Source organism: Chiloscyllium plagiosum, unplaced genomic scaffold (assembly GCF_037043375.1).
Source record: "Chiloscyllium plagiosum isolate Xiang-an unplaced genomic scaffold, Cpla_swu_hap1 HiC_scaffold_8, whole genome shotgun sequence".
Classification (NCBI taxonomy): Eukaryota; Metazoa; Chordata; class Chondrichthyes; order Orectolobiformes; family Hemiscylliidae; genus Chiloscyllium; species Chiloscyllium plagiosum.
This window is the reverse complement of record NW_028270146.1, coordinates 77,450,607-77,472,983: the sequence shown is the minus strand read 5'-3', so window position 1 is coordinate 77,472,983 and position 22,377 is coordinate 77,450,607. Positions and strand designations below refer to the sequence as shown.

The window sequence follows — 22,377 nt, the reverse complement described above, 5'->3', positions numbered from 1 at the left end:
AGCAACCACAGGACAGTAATTACTATAACAGCAGCTGGGAGAAAACCAGATTTCCGTTTTACATAAAAGCTGCCATGGGTTGCTTTTTACAGACAGAACTCACCAACCTTTGTCAGAGCAAAGTAATATAGTCACAGAATGTGGGTGGTGGCTGCAGTTTTTAAGCGCTCAGCTGCTTTTTAAAAATGTCCATTGTTTATGTCTAAGCTGGCTTCAATGTGTGAATGCCTTTTGCAATTCCAGTTTGCTAGTTTAAATGAATTGCAAATTTGCAAAGTTGTCTTTAATTTGGTAAACAACAGGAAATGGGCCCCTCACTAAGGCAATAAGTGACACGATACAAAAATGCTTGTATGAAAATGTTTCTAACAAAATGGATCAGAATGAGTGTGAAAATACACTAAATACTAAGTTGTAAACTTGTGTTGTTTAAACTATTTCTTCAGTTACCAATATGATGTAAAGTCCCTGAAGTGATTGCATGTTAATGCCAAAGACCATTTCATTAAAACTCCAGGGTTATTTCTGGAGAGTTGATTTATGAATATTTATTATTCTAATTACAGCTTCTTTTAAGCTTAAACCCATTTTTAAAAACAAATGTATTTTGAACACAAAGTCTAAATTTTAACTTAAAGCTGCCTTTGTTGTGATGCAACTGTTTTTATGAGAAGCTTCATTGATGAATGTTTTATTAAGTCAAAACACTTCCATCCTCAGCCAGGGTAACTTGAATCGGGAAGGGGAAGAGGAAGAAGATTTAAATTAGCAAATTTCCAGGTTGATTTGGATTTTAAAAGAGATTGACAGGATAAATAGAACTTTATCTCATCATGTGCCTGGTTATTTTTGTAAATAGCAAATTATGTCAAATTAATCTTCCCTGAGCTGATTTTGTTTTGGAAAATGAACACACTTTCCTTAATAATAAGCCTACAATCTGGTAGTCACCTTAGACTTGTTGAAGTATTTCATTAACTATCCAAAGGAATGATTTTTGTCTAGAATTAGTTTTTCATGTTGTGTGTAATCTAAGATAAGTCTTTGCGATGTTTGAAGATCCAGGTGTTGCTTTAATCCATTGAAACAGTGAGGAGCTTAGCTAGAGCAAATGCCCATGAGCTTTCTGACTGCGCATCAGAGGGGTCGGTGTTGCCTCAGGTAAGCAGCTGTGATTGATGGTTTGGAGGGCTGAATTTCGATTAAGTCAACTTGGAGCCCTTGCCCTCAAACACGTGGCAGAAAGAAATTGTTTTAAGAGTCTGAACTAAATGGAGTGAAAAAGCAAAGCAAAATGCTATGGATGTTAGAAGTCTGAAATGAGTACAGAAACTTCTGGAAATACTCAGCAGGTCAGTGGACTGACTAAAATCGAGTTAATGTTTTAGGTTCACAGCTTATCATCAGAGCTGACTTTGGAGAGTGCAACTAGTGAAGTAAAGCCATTTCAAAACCCTGTAAATGCCATCTTTTGTTTTTCTGAGCAGATGTAAAAACAAGCCTTTAGGATTTTATTATTTGAATCTTGTCTGTCTGCTTTGGTGCTTTTCCATTCTACCCTTCTTATAGAGTGAGGAATAACTATAGTGGCACATGGTATGTATAATAGCTGCCATAAAATGTCAACAAGCATAATTTGCATTTATTTAATGTCTTCAGCATTGTAAAACATTCCAAAGCTTGTTACAAGGACATTACCATACCAAATTTGGCTATACTAAAGGCTGGGACAGAGGCAGAAATGGCAAGGGAGGAAATTCCAGATCTTGGGCCTAGGAAACTGAAGGTGCAGCTGTCAATCGCAAATCAATAAAGTAGGAATTGCGAAACAACAGAATTAGGGGAACACAGCAAACATGCACTGAAGGAAGGGTAACACCACACGGGAAATTGAAGATAAAAGATTACTTTTAAATAGGAAGCATTGTCAAATTGAAAAACAAAGCCATCTCACACAATTCTATGGCTATGAGTGCATACATACAATCTGGCAGGGTGCCACCCTGTTTGAGAATGGAGAAATTGCAATTTCAGGACGATAATGTTGTCAAAGACTGAAGACAGGTCAAGGAGGATAAAAAGGGGTGGGTTATCAAGTCACACTGCATAGGATGTAATTTGTGATTTTGAGGATTGAAACTTGATTGGTGGAAAGATGGCCATGACTTTGAAAGGCAGCAACATGTGCAAGAATATTTGGAGTATATCCAGGGATTGGAGATGGGGTGCAAATTTGCAAGGACAGAGTGGTCAAGCATGAGTTTACTTGTGAAGATGGATGAGGGCAGATTTGAATGGGGTGGGGGCAGAAGGCAGGGATAAAGACTTATTTTCTTTAAATTCCTTTGCTTGTGTGCTATTAACTATATTGATGTTGTACAGAAGTGAGTGGGAGAGGGGTTAGGGAAGCAAGGTTTGAGCATATAGGAGTAACAGATAGAAACATAGGAATTAGGGGTGACAGTAGGCAATTCATGGCTGATCTCATCCTGGTTTCAACTCCACTCTCCTGCCTGCTCCACATAGCCCTTTATCTTGCTTTTCATCAGAAACATAAGTATTTATTTCTTTAATCCGTTGATTTATTCCACATCCTCTGCACTCTGGGGCAGTTAGTTCCACAGATTCACAATCCTCTGAGAAAGTAGTTTCTCCTCATGTCAGTTCTGAACCTATCTCCTCTTACTCTGTATCTATAACCTCTTGTACGGGTGTCCTACAAGGGGAAACACCTGTTCAGCATCCACCTTATCAACCCCTTTAGAATTTTATATACCTCAATCAGATCAGGAAAGTGGAGTTGAGACAGGATATCATCAGCTACTACCATGTTAAATGGTGAAGTGAGCTTGAAGGGCAGAATTGCCTATTCCCACTCCTAATTCGTATGTTACTACGTTCTTAGGAACAGATAATATTGACCTTAGGAATATATTTGGAGCAACAAAAAAGCCAAAGAGATTTGAAATGCATTACCAAGCTACAAACTTAAAATACCAATTTAAAACTTCTTAAGTCCCACGTATGTCAATCTCAGAAATGAATGGAATATGGAGAAATCATACATGCCCTCAATCCCAAGCTTTTATCTTATATTCATCTGAATTGACACAGCAATGCCAGATACCAAACAATCATTGCAGGAGGAAAGACTACTTCATCATTTCTGATTGGCCAAAAAGTTGCCATGGAAAAAATAGCAGGAAACTGTAGACTTCCCCAAGTATTTACACTTGCTCGAAACAACATACATTCACATACAACAATCTGTACTGTTCACGCATAAGAAGCATATTTAAGTCTTGCATCTTATTTAAGGTACCTGTGAGTATTATAGGTCAGTGATGCTTTTTGTATGGCAGTGCCTCGGTCAATCAGAGTTGACTTGCTAAACAATACGTACCCTTTTCTCCTGTAGTGTCAGTGGTTGTGATCAGATGAAATTTGGTATTCCTATGTTTGTGCTGATGAGTGCAAGATGAAAAGCATCAGCAATATGCCCTCATTTTGGTCACATCTAGCTTTTATATAAACCCCACCCTCAACTATTTTTCCTGACAAGCCTTTTTGCAGTAAGTAGTAAGGTTAATAGTTCTAATCTATTCCTAGCTGTTAGTGTTTTATTGTTTATTCTGCTGTCAAAAATAGTGTAATATCAATGTCTCACTGTTACAAAAAATAATTCATCAGTAACTAGTTCCTATTCCCACCATCACTACTGTCCTATCCTCAGCTAATTCGCCCATGTTAATGCTTTGATTTAACATTTACAAAGGGTGCAGCTATGAAGTGTGTCACAGAGTCATAGAGATGTACAGCACAGAAACAGACCCTTCGGTCCAACCCGTCCATGCCAACCAGATATCCCAACCCAATCTAGTCCCACCTGCCAGCACCTGGCCCATATCCCTCCAAACCCTTCCTATGCATATACCCATCCAAATGCCTTTTAAATGTTACAATTGTGCCAGCCTCCACCACTTCCTCTGGCAGCTCATTCAATACATGTACCATCCTCTGTGTGAAAAAGTTTCCCCTTAGGTCCCTTTTATATCATTCCCCTCTCACCCTAAACGTGTGCGCTATAGTTCTGGACTCCCCACCCCCCGGGAAAAGACTTTGTCAAGTTATCCTATCCATGCCCCTCATAATTTTGTAAACCTCTATAAGGTCACCCCTCAGCCTCTGACGCTCCAGGGAAAACAGCCCCAGCCTGTTCAGCCTCTACCTATAGCTCAAATCCTCCAACTCTGGCAATTTCCTTGTAAATCTTTTCTGAACCCTTTCAAGTTTCACAACATCTTTTCGATAGAAAGGACACCAGAATTGCATGCCATATTCCAACAGTGGCCTACCGGATGTCCTGTACAGCCGCAACATGACCTCCCAACTCCTGTACTCAATACTCAATAAAGGAAAGCATACCAAACGCCTTCTTCACTATCCTGTCTACCTGCGACTCCACTTTCAAGGAGCTATGAACCCGCACTCAAAGGTCTCTTTGTTCAGCAACACTCCCTAGGACTTTACCATTAAGTGTATAAAGCCTGCTAAGATTTGCTTTCTCAAAATGCAGCACCTCGCATTTATCTAAATTAAATTCCATCTGCCACTTCTCAGCCCATTGGCCCATTTGATCAAGATCCTGTTGTAATCTGAGGGTAACCTTCTTTGCTGTCCACTACACCTCCAATTTTGGTGTCATCTGCAAACTTACTAACTCTACCTCTTATGCTCACATCCAAATCATTTATATAAATGACAAAAAGTAGAGGACCCAGCACCGATCCTTGTGACACTCCACTGGTCACAGGCCTCCAGTCTGAAAAACAACCCTCCACTACCACCCAGTCGCTGGCATGAAATTTTGTATTGAACATTTCCAAAACACTTACGTAACCCAGCAACATTCATGTAATTCACTTTGCTCGTCCTTTCCTAAAGGGGAAGCCAGCAGCCTGTACTTGGCACCTATAAGTTCCCAGCCATGAACCTACCTTGAGAGGTACATTGAGAATCGTGCAAATGCGACTGTGGTTGAAAAATGTTGGGTGTGTTTATACATTGCAGGTAAATAAGATGTAACTACAAATTAAGCTATATGCATTTAGGTAAAAGTATTCAAAGATATATTCATACAGAAGATTGACACCATAATAAATAGTATATAATGGAACTTTACAGATTGAAAGATTGGTACTGTTCTCCACTTCTCCCCTCTGTCACATTAGTAGGTCCATCAGCATATCTGATTGCCCACTAACTGGAATGAGCACTCCATGTAGATGTGACAAAATGAATGCAGCTCTTATCCCCAAAACGTACGAAAAGTTGCTATTAATCGGTTGCAGGTGATTCTTGACAATTGAAGGAGAGGCTCATTGATGCAGGAAGCTTGCCTGCAAAATTTTAATTTGACTGAACCTGGAAAATATATGTAGGACCAGCACGCAAAACAATTGGGTTTGTGTTTATTTGCGCTGCCAAGCAAGCAATGGCACATGTGAAAATTGACCATCACGTGAACATTAGCATCTCCGTTCCAAAGCTTTGGGCAGAGGGGAAAGGGAACCTAAAGGGTTCCTATTTCCAGTTGATATTTAGTAAACTTTGTGGTGGTGGATGCTTGTAATTAATAAGGACAAGCTTCACCCTATGAGAAGAGCTTTAATGTTCAATTGTGTTTTTAATAGACTTCTTGTAGATGCTATTTTAGTCCACCAATGCCGAGTGGTTTCTTGGATTCTATGGCAGAGAGTTTGTTATCAAAAAGAATCTATGTGAATGTTCACTTTGTCAGCTACAGAAATGTCACGTTATTAATATTAGAAGAAAAATGAAGTGCAAACAATGCATTGCACAAATCATTATATTTTTCAACAATTCTTTAAATAGCTAGTACATTCGGAATGATTCTTATTGACTCTTAAAACAACCCAAAAGGACAATTGGAGCACTGAAGTTGACAAATTCCTTTATCACATTCTGTACTCAACTTAAATTTAAATTGATTCAGAGTTTTCAAGCATCCATTTAATTTGCTAACAGTAGAAAATGAAATATATTTAACATAGTTTTGGGCTGAAACTTGTGTATCATGATGTCAAGTTGTTTAACAGAACTCCACAATAATAAAATGCCTTTTTCAAGATCAGTTATGCATCACATTTTGCTTAATAATGCAAGCATCAAAAACCAAGTTACACCTAATTGAACAAGCCGTAAATTTATTGTGGAGTTTCTGATGTGAAATATGGGAGTGAGATGTGGAAACTTTCACTGATTTTGCCATCGGTCTGTTAAGAGCTCCACTGCCTGTATTGGAGCTCTGAGTGATAAATGATTTCGGTGCATGCCTGATCTCCTGTAAGTTCAGTCAGTTTGATGGATAATGACAACAAATATTGTCAACTCACAATCAATAATAGTTACCCCTCCAATGCCAGGAAATCTGACATTTGATATTTCAGTGCAGTGTTTCCAGGTACAGAATAATCTTGATTATTCAAATGAGGTTTGGCGGGGAGGGGGGGGGTGGATTTTGTTCAGATAACTGATTGTTTGGATAACGGATAACATTTTTACGGGACCTTGAGATCTTGTTCAGATAATCGAGGTTGTTCTGTATTGTGATATGATGACCTCTGGTGGTCAGTATGAAGATGTACCATTATGGTTGCAAGATCATTGCCTGTCAAAATAATTAAGGAATTTTGGGGTTTTTTTCAGTCTGCACAAGAAAGTGATACTAATTCTTTGATCAGAAAAGAGCGAATTTCACGGCATGATACTGTAGTGACAAATGATCCTTGCAGAAGCTGCTATGTTAGAACGCCTCCATTTGAAGACTTCGGTTCTCGAAGATTATACTTTCCTGCTCAACAGAATCAGGTAATTTTTCATGTTTAACAGCTAAGAAAGGTAATGTGAAACACATGACATCGCCTTATGGTAATAAAATAGACAAATTGTTATCTCTTGTCACTTCCCCATAAAAGTAAATGTGCGGCCAAATTATGGAGCAAAGATGCAATTTTGGAAGAAAATAAAAGAATAGACTTTTATTTGATCAGGGGATGTGGCCATTGCTCACTGGGTCATTTCTCATGTTATCGCGGGAAGGTCGTGGATGAAGCTGCTAAAGATGTTTAGACGTGGACCTTCTGCTGAGGTGTCCTAGAGCTGAAATGAGTGACCACCAATGACAACCATCATCTCTTGTGCTCGGTATGACTCCAGCCAGTGGAGAGCTTTCCCCCAAATTCCCATCAGATCTAGTTTGCTAGGATTTTTTGATGCCACACTGAAATACTACCTTCATGTCAAAGGCATTCAATCTTCCTCTCATTTCAGCACTGCAATTTTAATCTTTTGTCTATGCCTGGAGGCTGCAATTAGGTCAGGAGCTGAATAGACCTGGCAGAACCCAAAAAACACTTGTGGGTGAAAATGATTTTAAATACTTCAGCCTTGTCTTTGGCACTAATATTCTGGGCTCTCCCATCATTGTTAGAACCACTTTTTCTGTTAGTTGTTTAGTTGTTCACCGCCATTGACAACTCAGTGTGGCAGAACTCCAAAGTTTAAATCTGATCCATTGCTTAGCCCTGTCTATCACTTGCTGCTTATGCTGTTCAACACATAACTAGTCCTATGTTGTGGCTTCATCAGGTTGACACCTAAATTTTAGGTTGTTGTTCCTGGCATATCTTCCTGCACTTTTCATTGAACCACGCTTGTTCCCTGACTTGGTAGTTGGTAATGGAGAGTGGGGGATGTGCCAGGTGATGAGGTTACAGGTTATATTAACTACAATTCTGCTGATGCTGATGGCTATGGTACCCCATGAATGCTCAGTTTTGAGTCACTAGATCCATTTGCACTTAACCCATTTAACATTATGGTAATACAACACAACACATTAGAGAATTTTCCCCAAAGGAAAGATGGAACATTTCCTCCACACACAGTTTGTGTGAAGGTTGCGGCTATTGACACTGCCCTGGACAGATGCATCTGCAACAAGTAGATTGATGAGGACGAGATCAAGTAGATTTTCCCCTCTTGGTTCACTCACCACTTGTCCCAGAATCTTTAGGATTCTGCCAGCCTGGTCAGTAGTAGTGTTACTGAGCCACTCCTGATGAACACTGGAGACTCCATGCAGAATATATCTTGTGTCCTTGTGTCAATTGTTCTTTCACTTGATTTCAACATGGGTGAGTACTGATTTATCGACTTAGGTGAGGGAAGGAAAGCAATAGAGGTAATAGCAGCAGGCTCCTTGCCCATGTTGGACCTGAAGTCATGAGACATCATAGGGTTGGGAGCCAATGTTGAGGACTTTCAGGGCAATTCCTTCCCACTGTTTAGGACCTGGAATACATTGCCTGAGAGCTGTGAGGCAATGCATTCCATCTTTCAAAATCCATTCAATAATTATCTCATGAGAGAGTATTTGTAGATCCAAGTGAGGAAAAGGTGATGGACTGAAGCTAGCTAAGCTCTTTGTGCGATGGACCAAACATGTATTCTGTAAAAAGACAGTACATTTTCTCAAAGCTGGTTTGAATTTAAATCTGAAATCTTAAACTGGCATTATATTCATTAAGGGAGCACAGTGGGAGGTTGTCATACTGCTTTACATTTCTTCAATAAAGTATCTCAACTAGTAACTGAGCTATTACTATATTTGCACACAGCAGCTGTGAAATTAATTCCTTGGGAGCTTTTGGCTGAGATATTCCATGAACGGTTTCCATTAAAAATTGTTTTTAAATCTTAAAGTTGTATCATTGAACTGCATGTTTTTAATTTCCTCTAATAAGAAAATTTTGAATCTTTTTCAGATTATGTTAAAACCAACTAGGCATGTCAGTTTTCAGGATGAAGACGAGGTTGTGAGGATAAACCCTCGAAAGGATGTATTAATTAGAGGCTACGAAGACTACAGACATCCCAATGTACGAAAAAATGAAGTGGAAACTGAAATAGACTCATATGTGTGCTTCAAACCTGAATCTAAAAAACACGATTATGTATATCCTTCTGTGGAAGGGATTGAAACTGAACACATTAAAGATTCAAAAGGTTCTATTGTATTCAAAACACAGCCATCTCCTTCACTAAAATCAAAAAAATCCAGGCGAAGGAAAGAGGATGGAGAACGCTCTCGTTGTATATATTGCCGAGACATTTTTAATCATGAGGAAAACCGGAGAGGACAGTGTCAGGATGCTCCAGACCCCATCAAGAAATGCATTTATCAAGTGAGCTGCATGCTGTGTGCTGAGAGTATGCTCTACCACTGCATGTCGGACTCTGAGGGGGATTTCTCTGATCCATGCTCGTGTGACACTAGTGATGACAAGTTCTGTTTGCGGTGGCTGGCACTTATAGCCTTGTCTGTCATTGCACCATGTATGTGCTGCTATCTTCCTTTGAGAGCATGTCACCACTGTGGTGAGATGTGCGGATGTTGTGGAGGGAAGCACAAAGCAGCTGGATGATGTGACCAATCAGGAGTCAAGCTGGGCTTAATAGTTCCTCTCCAGGCAGCATCAACCCTGGGTCTCAAGGGTTATGGCCTACTGGTATTAAAAGCCAGCAGCAATTGCAGAGCTGTGCAAGTTTCCAAGGCTTGAGGAGAAGTAAAATGTTTTAAATGATTATGGCCCTATGCAAGGCCACCATGTCTAATACTTTGCATGGCACAGCCTAACTTGAGAAGGTTTTGTAAAGCAGAGAGTTCTTTGCTTTTGGCTGTTCAGTGAGTACTGAATGTGATTGTGTGGAAGGGATTAATTTTGCAGTTTTGTACATTGAGTTGACTATAGGTATGGTTTCTCACATAAAACTCTTACAGATGAAACTGAAGTGTTGGACTAAAAGCACTAGGTAACTGAGTTTTGTTCAGAAAGATTTCAACTTGTTTTAGGCTTTGGTTCTAATAAGTATTTACTTAATATGTGCATTTACAGAATCACTTAACTGGCAGTGCAGGTGAATTTACTGTCTATGAATAATTAGATATTTAACACATGTAAAGTGTCAAACTCTATATAACTAAATTTGAAGTGGCTCATACTTTCGCAATAAAATCATTTATCTTTTCAGTTCTTCTGTGTTTGGAAACAAAAAATGTTGATGTGTAATGGAGCCATAGATAGTCATTTTGTTTTTAATTCATTGTAATATGCATGCTTACTATTCACATACGATTTTGCTTCAGTTTGAACAATTTTTCACCTTCATCTCTGAAGACTAAAAATTTGTGACTAATTTTCATTGTGGTGATTAAGCACATTCTGTTTTATCTCTCCCAGTGTATGTGTGTTGTGTGAGAACCAAATTGTAAGCTAGTGGCATATTTGGTTTTGGATATCTTTAAAAACACTTCTAATATTTTTGCTCAATCAGCAAGTTTTCTGTTGGTAGTCCAAGAATATCATTTGACCTCTTGAATTTATATAATTGGGTGTCATACTATTAGAACATCTAAAGTTTGGAGTATAGTCAATTCAAGTATTTCAGACCTATCTTTCAACAGCCTACCAGAAACAGGGTAGATGCAATTTTGGGAAAGCAAAACCCTGGTATTAGTTTGTTCACTAAATAGTCTACAACATTTGATGCAGGATGCAAATATAGTTCAATTTGTTATTCAAGGGTTATTAAGTGAATGCTTTTAATTAGTTTAAAAAAAGTTCGATGCTACCTTTCCCTGTTTAGCTGTACACATAGGCACACCTACATCTTCACTCTGAAATGGATATGTAAATAGGCATGGCATGTATTGCTGAAAAAAACAAGATGTTAAACGTTTGTCGTTAGGACTGGCACAGGAATTACAAACTTCAAAGAAAGCAAGAGTCTACCACGTGAGAAAAGGTGGTGATTGGTTGGCAAGTTGAATCCAATCAGAGCTAACCTGCCAAACAATCATTACCTTTGCTCGTGCATTATAGATTATTGCTTTCTTTGAAATTTGGCATTCTGCCATTTATCCTGATGAGTGTTTAGAGAACATGACTATCTTTTTCAGCAGTACTCCATTTCTGTGCTACCAAGCAAAATGGTTTATACTTAAATATATATCCGTAGAACACAGGTCTGCATGGATGAGATGAATCTTCAAGTTTAAATCGATAATAATGCTCAGAAGGTTACTAGTAGGAACATATTTCAAATTTGAAGAACCAATACCTAAACAATGAAGATTGATTTAGAGCCTGAACTAATTAAATTCACAGACTCAAAATTAATATCTCACTTTTTTTTTCAAAAACATTTAATTATTTGGAATCATTTGTCAATTTGTGCAGACCCCATGGTGATAATTTGCAAACAATATATAGAATAACCCTAAATGTTTAATGCCACATTTGGGTGCAATTAGTTTGATACATTGTCCGTGCATACCTTTGTAGCCTGTGTACGTATTCGTGACTGTGGAAAGGATAATTGAGCTGTCGTAATTGTGCCAGGACTATTTCACCCTAAGAATTGATGCTTCCAAATTTTACCAAATATTTACTCACAAAATCTACACTTAAAATTTAGGGCTTTGTCAGAGTTGCTTGCCTAGGTTCTAATTTTTAGATATGTAAATACATAACTCCATCTGTAAAATACTCCACATTAGAATGCATTGATATTTATCAGCTGTGAGTAGATGGAATGGACTGACAGCTTTCTGTACATAAGCCAACTTTGAGTATTATTTCACATTGAAAAGTAGAGGCTAATGATATGAGACTTAGTTTTAAAAAGAGCTTGTTTCTAGTTTTGTACTTAATCACAGAATGGCTTCACTAGGACATGTTTGGTGATGGGGGCAATTTTTTCATTTTGCTGTTTGAGTCACGAAAGTAATGTTTCTTGATAGGATTCCATCCGTATGCTTGGAAACTTATATTTCATCAGTATTCTGCACACTGGGAGAAACAAATTTTGAATTGTGCTCAGAGTGTTCACACATTGCTTGTGATTCTCCACATAGCTTACTACATTCGAGTTGCTACTTGCAAATTTTCATTATCCAAGTTTTGGAAAACTGTTTTCCACAGTTCAATTCAAAAGCTCTCAATTTACCTGAACCTTTCTAAAGAACTGCAAGCTTTTTAAAATATCAGATTGTACTGGCCTGCCATCTACTATTATTGATGTTCATGGTAGACAGGCAAATGTAACATTGAAGAATCTTCTCAGCCCCTGCATCAGAGCCTCTGACAGAAATTTCAGTTGTGCTATATAAGGTCACTATCAAATGCTGCTGTGTTCAAGTATATAATAGGCTGAGTGGAAATTCTCATTTCTCGGGATTTCAGAGGATTCAGCAGGCTTCCGTATTTCATTCCAGTATTGTTTTAATGTGGACATCTGGGCCAGTTTTACTCTTTGCAGGAATTCCTAAAGATCTTGAGTGCTTAAAGGTTTTGTGCTTTTCCTGTCTTCTGTGCTCTGGTTAAGAACATGTGGTGTAAATTAACTTGCCCATCTGCCTTTTCACAGTCAGTAGATAGTATGGAGTACCAGGATCTGACTAAAACTTTCCTGTATGTTGAGCTGATAGTCACTATATAGATTATAAATTGAATAGTGAATTGAAGCCAGAATTTTTTATTTTGCAAACCCTGTACTCCAAGCTAACAGTTTATAGATACGAATCTACAAAACATGTTTTAACCTCTCAATTACTACCCGATGACTTTTTGATGATGTTTGTTTGTGATTGAGTGAAGTTTTTTTGTCGTATACTTCAAGAAATTGAGCTGCTGTGCAGATCTGGTGGGTATTTTCACATCCACCAGTTACAGTCTCTGCTTTGATTGTGTTTGGTTCTTTAAGTTCAATCAAAATGCCCCCTTTCATCTCCCTTTCACACCCCTCCTTGTGTGCGGATGAGTTCAGAGTTTATAACTATTGTTATGAAGATCGTTGGTGTGAAGGAAAAATTGCTAGCATACTGGAAAGTGTTTCCAACTCAGTTTAGACAAACAAGATCTTCTCAGTAGACTGTTTAGCATCCAGTAATTCTTAGCATAAATATAAGCTGCTTTTTATCTTTATTTTTCTTTGGATGGGGAGAGTCTGACAGAGTTTGTATGTGTAATGTAAGAAGATGCGACTACCCCCAAGAGAAAAACTTGCTGGCTGTAGCAAAGTGTTTTGTTTGTGGTAATAGGTACACTTTGACCTTAGAATAATGAGGCACTACTAACCAGTATGGTACATCACCTAACCATGTACTGTAATTTATATGCAATGTCTACTTTATGGATTTAAACAGCCTAAGAGGCATGCTATTAGCTGTAAAGGAATTGACCCTGCTGAATACTGATGGCGCACTTATGTGCTCAGAACGGTCATGTCATTTTTGTTCTACTTCTAATTACTTTTTTTTGAAATGGTATTTGTTAGAATTTGAGACTTTATCTAATAGAAAACATTAAGCTAAAAACGCCTTGTACCTAGAGGTTTTTGTTTCTAAGTACTGCCTATTGTTTGCTTTGTGCCACTTGCAGATGCCTAGCCCACTTCCAAAAAGTGCCTCGCTTGTTCATTTTAAAAATTCCATTTAAATCTAACTGCTATTGTATTTGTTACTTTTTGTTTTTAGTTTTTTTATATTTTTGTTGAAAAGATACTAAGTATGTGATGTACAATTTAGTTTTAATAACTCCTGCCACAGGTGTAATTTCTTAAATGTATGAGGGTGTAGCTTCTTAATTTCTTGAATATATATATAATGTAAATATGCATATATAAGTTTGTAACTGGTTTTGTTACATCATACACTTGTAATTTGACATATCAAATAACTATCATAATAAAACTATAAGTTTTAATTTCTTTATATTCTGTCAGTTGTAATATTCTTTTGCTGGAGTGATTGGCAAGTCGTAAACAGTTGACAGCATGTACAAACTGAAGTCTATTAAGCAGGCACTTTCAACAGCAGTCTTTCAATTGAAGACCTGATAGAACCAAAATAATTAATGATCTTATTTCTAATTTTATAACATTGAAACTAATAACTAGAATGAGGGCAATAGTGTAATTTTGGACTGGACATAGTGAGCCAAGTCACAACATACTGTAGCTGAAAATGTGTTGCTGGAAAAGCGCAGCAGGTCAGGCAGCATCCAGGGAACATGAGAATCGACGTTTCGGGCATAAGCCCTTCATTCCTGAAGAAGGGCTTATGCCCGAAACGTCGATTCTCCTGTTCCCTGGATGCTACCTGACCTGCTGCGCTTTTCCAGCAACACATTTTCAGCTCTGATCTCCAGCATCTGCAGACCTCACTTTCTCCTCAAAGATTTCAACCTACAACATACTGTAGATGATTAAAAGAAAAAGATTTAAAATGGCAGCCTTACAAGTTTTTGTTTGATTTTAAGAGATTTCTATAACTAAGTTAGACCTCTATCAAGCGTATGGAGAGCTGTCTCATGTTATTTCCTTGTGATACTGAAATGCTCAAAACAACTGATACCTTAAAAAGGAACAAATTACTGCAGATACTGGAATCTTCACCGAAAATAAAAATTACTGGAAATCACAGCATATGTAACATTGAAGAATATTATCAGTCCCTGCAACATCCATGGAGAGAGAGCAAGCTAACATTTCCAGTCTAGATGAGTCTTCATCAGAGCTGACGTAAAGTATGGAGGGAGCAGCATTTATGGAATTGTGTTGAGCGGGGTGGGGGGGTGGTGTGGTGGAGTGCTGAGGGAGAAAAGATGTTGATAGTTCAGATTATGTGATCGGAATGTGAGAATGGCTGAACGCTGGTGTGTCTAACTGCCAGACTGGAAAGAACAGATGGTCCCACCAGAATGGGAGAGAGGACATGGTGACAGAGAATACAACATGGGTAAACCTAAAAGAAAGGGAAGAAATGGGAGTGAATTCACAATCTGAAGGTGGTGAACTCAATATTAAGTCCAGAAGCTTATAAAGTATCTAGTCTGAAGATGAAATTTGTTCTTCGGGTTTGCGCTGTGATTTGCTAGAGCATTACAGCATGCCAAGGACAGACAAGTGGGCATGCGAACAGGAAAAAATATTTGTTCAGGGCAAAATGAGTAACAAATGCAAGCAGGTAATAGCAGTGTGAGACCTGCATCTTGCACCATATTGTTCAGAAGAGAGGATTAAGGGTGAAGTATTGTTAATCAATTTCTTAATAATGAGGAAAAGAACCAATCTGATGAGCCACATAGAGAAGCTCCGATGGATCTGCATAAACCCAACTGTATCTAAGGTGGAAGTTAAGGTTACCTGAATAGTGCAAAAGTTCAGCTGGTGCCTGTCACAGGAAATTATAAAACCCTCTGCCATGCTCCCACTGCTACTACCAGCATTAACTCTTTCTTTTTGCACCTCATTGTCCAACCATTGCACACAAAGCAGAGCTTGAACTGGTGTGTTTTGGCCTGTTAAGTCCTGACATTCATTATGAAACCCCTTAAAACCCATCAAAGACAAGGACGAGGCAGCAAATATAATTTTGCAGGATTAGGAGGGGAATGCAGCAACAGGTATAAGTACACTTTTGACCTCACTGCCCTCTTTCACCACCAGTCCTTTCTTAGGCAACATCACATTACTCACGCTCCATGGGAACAGCTTGCTGAAGATCAGTATCGTGTTCTCAGGCTGTGAATCTGGTTTCTGTAATTGTATTTGAAGTGGTGATTGTATGGCTCTCAGAGAGTCATTTCATAAACTTACTTGAAGTTCATTGGAAGTGGCCACTCTCCATGGTCAACATTCTCACAACACCCATTTCTGAAGGAGGATCACTGGATCCAAAACATTACCTCCGATTTCCCTCCACAGATGCTGCCAGAGCTGCTGAGCTTTTCCAGTAATTTCTGTTTCTCACAACACCAATTCACTGCTATTGAAAGTGGCACATGTCCAATACTGTGGAGTGTGTTTGTATGACACATTTACCTGTAGCACTCTATGGCCATCTGTTATTATTTGTCTTTATTTTGGATTGTGGACCAAGAGGGGGAAAAGGCTGCTTTAGACAAAGGGAATGGGAGAGGCCTGGCAGCACTTTTTTAAAAAAAAGTCACTGAGCTCATTGTGATTGTGTTTAGACTGTTGCTTTGTTCAGGTGTAAACACAGAGTGTGTGTGCAGAGTAAGCTTTGTCCAGAGACAGATTGCTGATTGGTTTTGTATTCAGGACCAGTTTGTGGGGACCAGAGGTCATCAGCATGGCAACAACTCTCTGGCTCAGGTCAGATGAATTGAGTGTATGAGTACAATACAAAGGATAAGCCTTCAGACTGCTACAGTATCAGTCTCTCATTCTTTCTACTCTGTAGTAAAGTAACCAACATCTGAAATAAACGTATTCTTTTCCACCATATGCTATAATCGTTATTACCTTAAAACTGCGACTGAAAATCTGAACAATTACTGTGCTAATTGCCTAGTGTCTGCAATAAAAATTAAATAACTTAGAATAAGAGGCTCTCGGGTTAGAATGATTTGGGAAGCAAAAGGGAATATTTCTTCAAATTCAATGACCAATGCTATTGAACAGTTTTCCCAGTACCTTTCCTTCCACTGATATAACATCCGTGTTTGTTTCTTATTCTGCGTCTCACTGCATTTGTGTGCAGAGTTTTAAGAAGGGCCTTAGAGTTTCAGTTAGTAGATTTATATGATGATAACTCACATTTTGTTTCTTGTGGTTAGAATGAATTTATTTCTAACAAACAGTAGTTTCTTGCACAGAAACCTGGTCAGTGTTCTCTGTTAACCAGAGTCAGTTAGGCAAATCAGTTGGGGACATAGAGTTGTTCTATTAAATCTTTAACTTTTGTGAGAAACCTGTGAATACTGCATCTTGAGTATCAGCACAACATCATATTCTGATGGCTGTTCTGGTATTATCCTTAATGATGGCCCCAAGGTTTCAGTATTTGTATCAAACTAAGCATCCCTGACAACTAATGCTCAGTTGTGAACAGTGATGAAAAATCCAACTATGAACGTTCCAGTATCTATGCTGATTTTTTACCCCAGATTTTGTAATGGCGCACCCTCAGGAGGAATAAGGTCTTCTGAGGAATTGTACACATGCATGTTTACAAGCTCTTGTTCCAGCTGAGAAGTCCTTTAAAGACAAAATAAAATGTTTGAAATTGTTATAGTAAAGTAGAAATCTTTATGATAAATGTATCAATCTTTTCACAATTCAGGCATGGTAAAGTCAGCATGCATTTCAGCTATTTTTATTTCTGTCACCAGAGTTCAGTGTAAGAATATAGGAAATAGGAGATGAATAAACACTTTGTGCAAAGTTTAATGATGAGCAATCAAGAAGGAGAGATTACATCTGGAGTGAGACACAACAAGAGGGAATATATCACCTGGGCACTTTGGAGGCAGTGTGGGAATTTGGCGCAGTGGGAACAAGGTGCTTTTTGTTTGCTTTTTTGGCTCATAGTTTGTAGGTTTTTCTCAACAGGATAAATTGAAGCCTAGGATCAGGGGCTGAATACAAAATAATGAATGACATCACAGTAAGTTCATTGGTTGGAATAGCTACTAACTTGACTACCAACTTTAGGTTATTTTCAGATTCAAGGTAAATAGGAGAAATATTTATGGATTAAAATCTTAAAAAAATAGGAATTGAATAAAAACAAATTAAGAGCTAAGTAACCAAAATAGAAACACAGGGCCAGGCGATGTGTTTTGTACTTGCATGATGTGGGAGCTGGTGGACCCTTTTGTGGTTAATAGTGACCAGATCTGTTGCTTGAGGAACTCTGGCTCAGAGTTTCAGCTTCAAACACCGTGACACATAAGGGAGGGAGCGAGTTGCCTGGATGCAGTCACACCCTTTAGAATAACTATCTGAATTTGGTCAGTGGTCAGGGACAAGTGAGTGTGACTATGAGCAAGGCATGTAGAGGTATCTAAGAGTGAAGGATTCTCAGCCTTTGAGCTTGCCTAAGAGGTTTGAGGTTTCTTGCAGCCTGTGTGGATGAGAATGGGGGCTGTAGGGGGGGATAAGCAAACTGACCATAGCACCATCGTACAGGGAGCCATTCGAGAGGGGGGAGAAAAGAGACATCAGGGATAGTATAGTCAGGGAATAGACACTGTTCTCTGTGGCCACAATTGAGAGTCCCAAAGGCTGTGTTGCCTGGTATCTGGGTGAGGGGGGGGGGGGAAGGGGTAAATGTGGGGTAGGGGTCCAGTGTACCTCATCTCGGCTTCAGAGGAACATAGAGTGGGAGGGGAAATATTCAGTTGTTGTGGTCCATGTATGTACCAATGATATAGGTAAAAGCAGGAAAGAGGTTTAGCTGAGAGCAGCTAGGGACTAAATTAAAAAGCAGAACCAAAAAGGTAATAATCTCTTGATTACTACCTGTGCCACAAGCTAATTGGCACAGGATTAATAAGATTAAAAATGTATATGCATGGCAAAATTGCTGCAGGAGAAACGGGTTCAAATTCATGGGACATTAGCACAATACTGGGGAAGGAGGGAGCTGTACCAATTGGACAGGCTCCACCCTGAATGATGCTGGGACCAGAATCGCAGAATCTCTACAGTATGGAAGCTGGCTATTTTGCACATCAAGTCCACACTAACTCTCTGAAGAGTATCCCACCTAGACACAACCCATCCCAGTAAGCCTGCATTCTCCATAGCTAATCCACCAAGCCGCTATACATCCCTGGATGCTCTGGGCAATTTAGCCTGGCCAATCCACCCAATCTGCACATCTTTAGACTGTGGGAGGAAACCAGAGCACCCAGAGGAAACCCATACAGACACAGGGAAAATGTGCAAACACCACACAGTCTCCAGGGGATGGAATGTAAGTTTCAATCAGATCCCCCTCATCCTTCTAAATTCCATCCAGTACAGACTCCTCAACTGCTCATCACATGAGACACATTCATCCCTGGGATCATTCTTGCTCCTCTAGGATCACTCCAGCACATCCTTCCTTAGATACAGAGCCCAAAACGGATCACAATATTTCTAATGCAGTCTGACCAGACCCTTAACAGCCTCAGCAGTGCATTTCTGCTCTTGTATTCTAACCCTCTTGAAATGAATGCTAGCATTGCATTTGCTTTCCTAACCACCAACTGAACTTGCATGTTAACCTTATAAGAATCCTGAACTAAGACGCTATGTCCCTTTTGTGCTTCAGATTTCTGAAGCCTTTCACAGTTAAAAATAGTCTATGCCTCTATTCTTCCTACCAAAGTGCATGAACTCACATTTTCCCACATTGTATTCCATCGCTCACTTCTTTGCCCACTCTCTTGGCCTGCCAAGTCCTCAACAACCTTCCTGCTTCCTCAACACTACTTATGCTTCCAACTATCTTATTGTCATCTGCATACTTAGCAACAACGCCCTCAGTTCCCAAGTCCAGACTGTTAAAGTGAATAGTTGTGGGGGTTGCAATACAGGCCCCTGTGGAACTCCACCAGTCACCAGCTGCCACCCTGTAAAACACCCCTTTATCCCCACTCTCTGCCTTCTGCCGATGAGCCAATCCTTTATCCATACCTTACCCCTAATACCATTGGCTCTTATCTTATTTAGCAACCTTCTATCAAAGGTCTTGTGATGGCCTTTTGGAAATACAAATAGATCATGTCCAGTAGCTCTCCTTTATCTAACTTACTCGATAACCCCTCAAAGAATTGTTAGAACAGCACACCCCAGGACAGTAGAAGTGTTAGACCAGGCAGGAGGAAGCACTCCCACACCTTCATACTTTGCCTCACTGATTTTGTTTGCCAAAACTAGCAGGTGTGTGTGTGTCAATCTCAACCCTTTTCCTTCCTAACTTATTTGTGCCTCAGAAAACCTCTCCACACTCCAAGTTTGGAGAGAAAAACCAGGCTGAAAGGCAAATAATATCCAATTCTCACTCTGTGAATTATGCCAAGGCCAGGTTTATGTTAGTTAAACCCAACTCTTCAGCTCAGCCCTTGTCCTCATCTCCTTCCCTTGAGAATCAGGATTTGAGCCCGAGTATTTTAATGTCTCTAGCTTTTCTAGAGAAAAGACAAAATGAAAATTATTGTTTTATATTTCAGCAACACTGCTGCTTGCTGCATTTTAATTTTCATCTTTATTCATTACCCTTTGAGTTACCAAAGTATGATGTTGGAATGGACTTTTTTCCCCCAAAATACATGTTTACTGTTGTGGCAACCTTGAATCTGAATTTATTTTCACAGCCAACCCTGCTGCCCACCACAACCTCCCCATACCCAGGAATCAGTTTAACAAGCCATCATTCTACTCATTCGAGGGAAAGTATTTTCCTGCTTTAGTAAGATGACCAAAACTGCATGCAGTACTCCAGCTGTGACCTAACTGATATTCCATATAATTGCAATTAGTTTTTTTAAAACTCATACTCCATTTCTTTCTTAATAAAAATGTATATACAATTTGTCTTGCTGACTGCTAATTGTATCTGTTTGTTAGTTTCTGTGATCCATGTGAAAGGATACCTAGGTCCCACTGAATGCAAACCTTTATCAGTCTCACCCAGCAAAATCAAGTTTGCTTGTTTTGTTCCTTCCAACAAAATGGATAACATCACACCTCCCATCTGCCATGTTCTTGCTGATCCACCCAACCTGTCTTTATCCTTCTGCAGGCTCTTTGCTTCCTTCTCACTTTTTTTCCCACTAATTTGCAGCATCAACAAACTTGAATACATTAAACACAGTTCCCTCAGCTAAGGTATTAGCACTACTCCTACTGTTTATTTTTAACCACATCTCTGTTAATACATTATCCCCATTCCCAGGGATGGGAATGAATTTTATCTAGTAAGTTTATCTAACATCTTTTGAATGTACATTGAAAATCCAAATAGCCCAGCATCCATTTATATAGCGAGTTTTGAGAAGATTTGTAGCTCAGGTTGAAGTTCTAGATGTAGGTTTGCTCGCTAAGCTGGAAGGTTCGTTTTCAGACTTTTCGTCACCATACTAGGTAACCTTATCAGTGAGCCTTCGGATGAAGCACTGGTGGCATGGCCCGCTTTCAATTTGTGTGTTTAGGTTTCCTTGGGTTGGTGACCTCATTTCCTGTGGCGATGTCATTTCTGTGGTGATGTTCATTTCCTGTTCTTTTTCTCAGGCGATAGTAAATGGGATCCAAGTCAATGTGTTTGTTGATAGAGTCCCAGTTGGAATGCCATGCTTCTAGGAATACTCTTGAGTGTCTCTGTTTGGCTTGTCCTAGGATAGATGTGTTGTCCCAATTGAAATGGTGTCCTTCCTCATCTATATGTAAGGATACTAATGAGAGTGGGTCATGTCTTCTTGTGGCTAGTTAATGTTCATTCATCATGTGATGGACAACATATCCATCCTAGGACAAGCCAAACAGAAATACGCATGAGAATTCCTAGAAGCATGGCATTCCAACCAGAACTCTATCAACAAACACATTGACTTGGATCCCATTTACCACCCCTTGAGAAAACGTACAGGAAATAACATCACCAACACAAGGAAACCTAAACACATAAATAGAAAGTGGGCCATGCCGCCAGTGTTTCGTCCAGAGACTCACTGATGATGTTACCTAGTATGGTGATGAAACATCTAAAAACGAACCTTCCAGCTCAGCGATCAAACGTACATCCAGATCGATTTATTTCTTCCCTATCCAGTTTACCCATTAAACCTTCAAAAATAGTTATGTAAAACTCACCGTGCTTTTCATAAATCTGTGTTGATTCAGCTTAATCGTACTTTCTAAATGCCCTTTTATATGCCCTTAATAATAGCTTGGCCCTAGTGCCCTGTTTTCTCTTTTCCTCCCCTTTTAAATAGTCAGATTATGCTTGCTACCTTCTGAGGTTTGGAAATTCTAAAGAATTAATTCCAAATAATTCACTACCCTCTGCAGCTACCTCTTTTAGAATCCTATAGACTGTCATGTCCAAAGGATTGGTGTCATTTTTGTCCCATTATCCTCTTCAGTACAATTTCATTAAAATAGGAAGTTGCAACCTGTTAACAACAATATCAAAACACACCAGCTGTTGGAGTTTAAAAGAAGGAAGGACAAGACCTCCCTGCCCCACTAACACAAAATTCTTGCTTGCACTACATTCCTGACAGCAGTATTAATAAAGCATTCTTTCATGACCATTACGCATTCTGACTTGGGTCACATGTTCTCCCTTCTTCATATCTGATTGAGAAGACACTTTTCTTGATGGTTTTTTCCTCTTCATTTTGAGTTACACAATAGTTACAACCGAAATCCATTAATGTGTAGTTGTCTACAAAGGGTAAAAGAACAGAACTGTGAAGAACCTAGGACAAGCCA

General features: G+C 39.1%; 1 protein-coding gene across 1 annotated transcript in view; it reads left to right on the top strand.

Annotated features, from left to right (window-relative positions):
• Window positions 1-13,858, top strand: part of spred1 (sprouty related EVH1 domain containing 1) — an 85,620-nt gene extending 71,762 nt beyond the window's left edge. Inside the window, exons 5-6 of the mRNA XM_043697998.2 lie at window positions 6,730-6,891; window positions 8,850-13,858. Of these exons, the coding sequence (XP_043553933.1) occupies window positions 6,730-6,891; window positions 8,850-9,509 (822 nt within the window). The 3' untranslated portion in view covers window positions 9,510-13,858. The remainder of the gene's footprint in view (window positions 1-6,729; window positions 6,892-8,849) is intronic.
• Window positions 13,859-22,377: the final 8,519 nt, after the last annotated feature.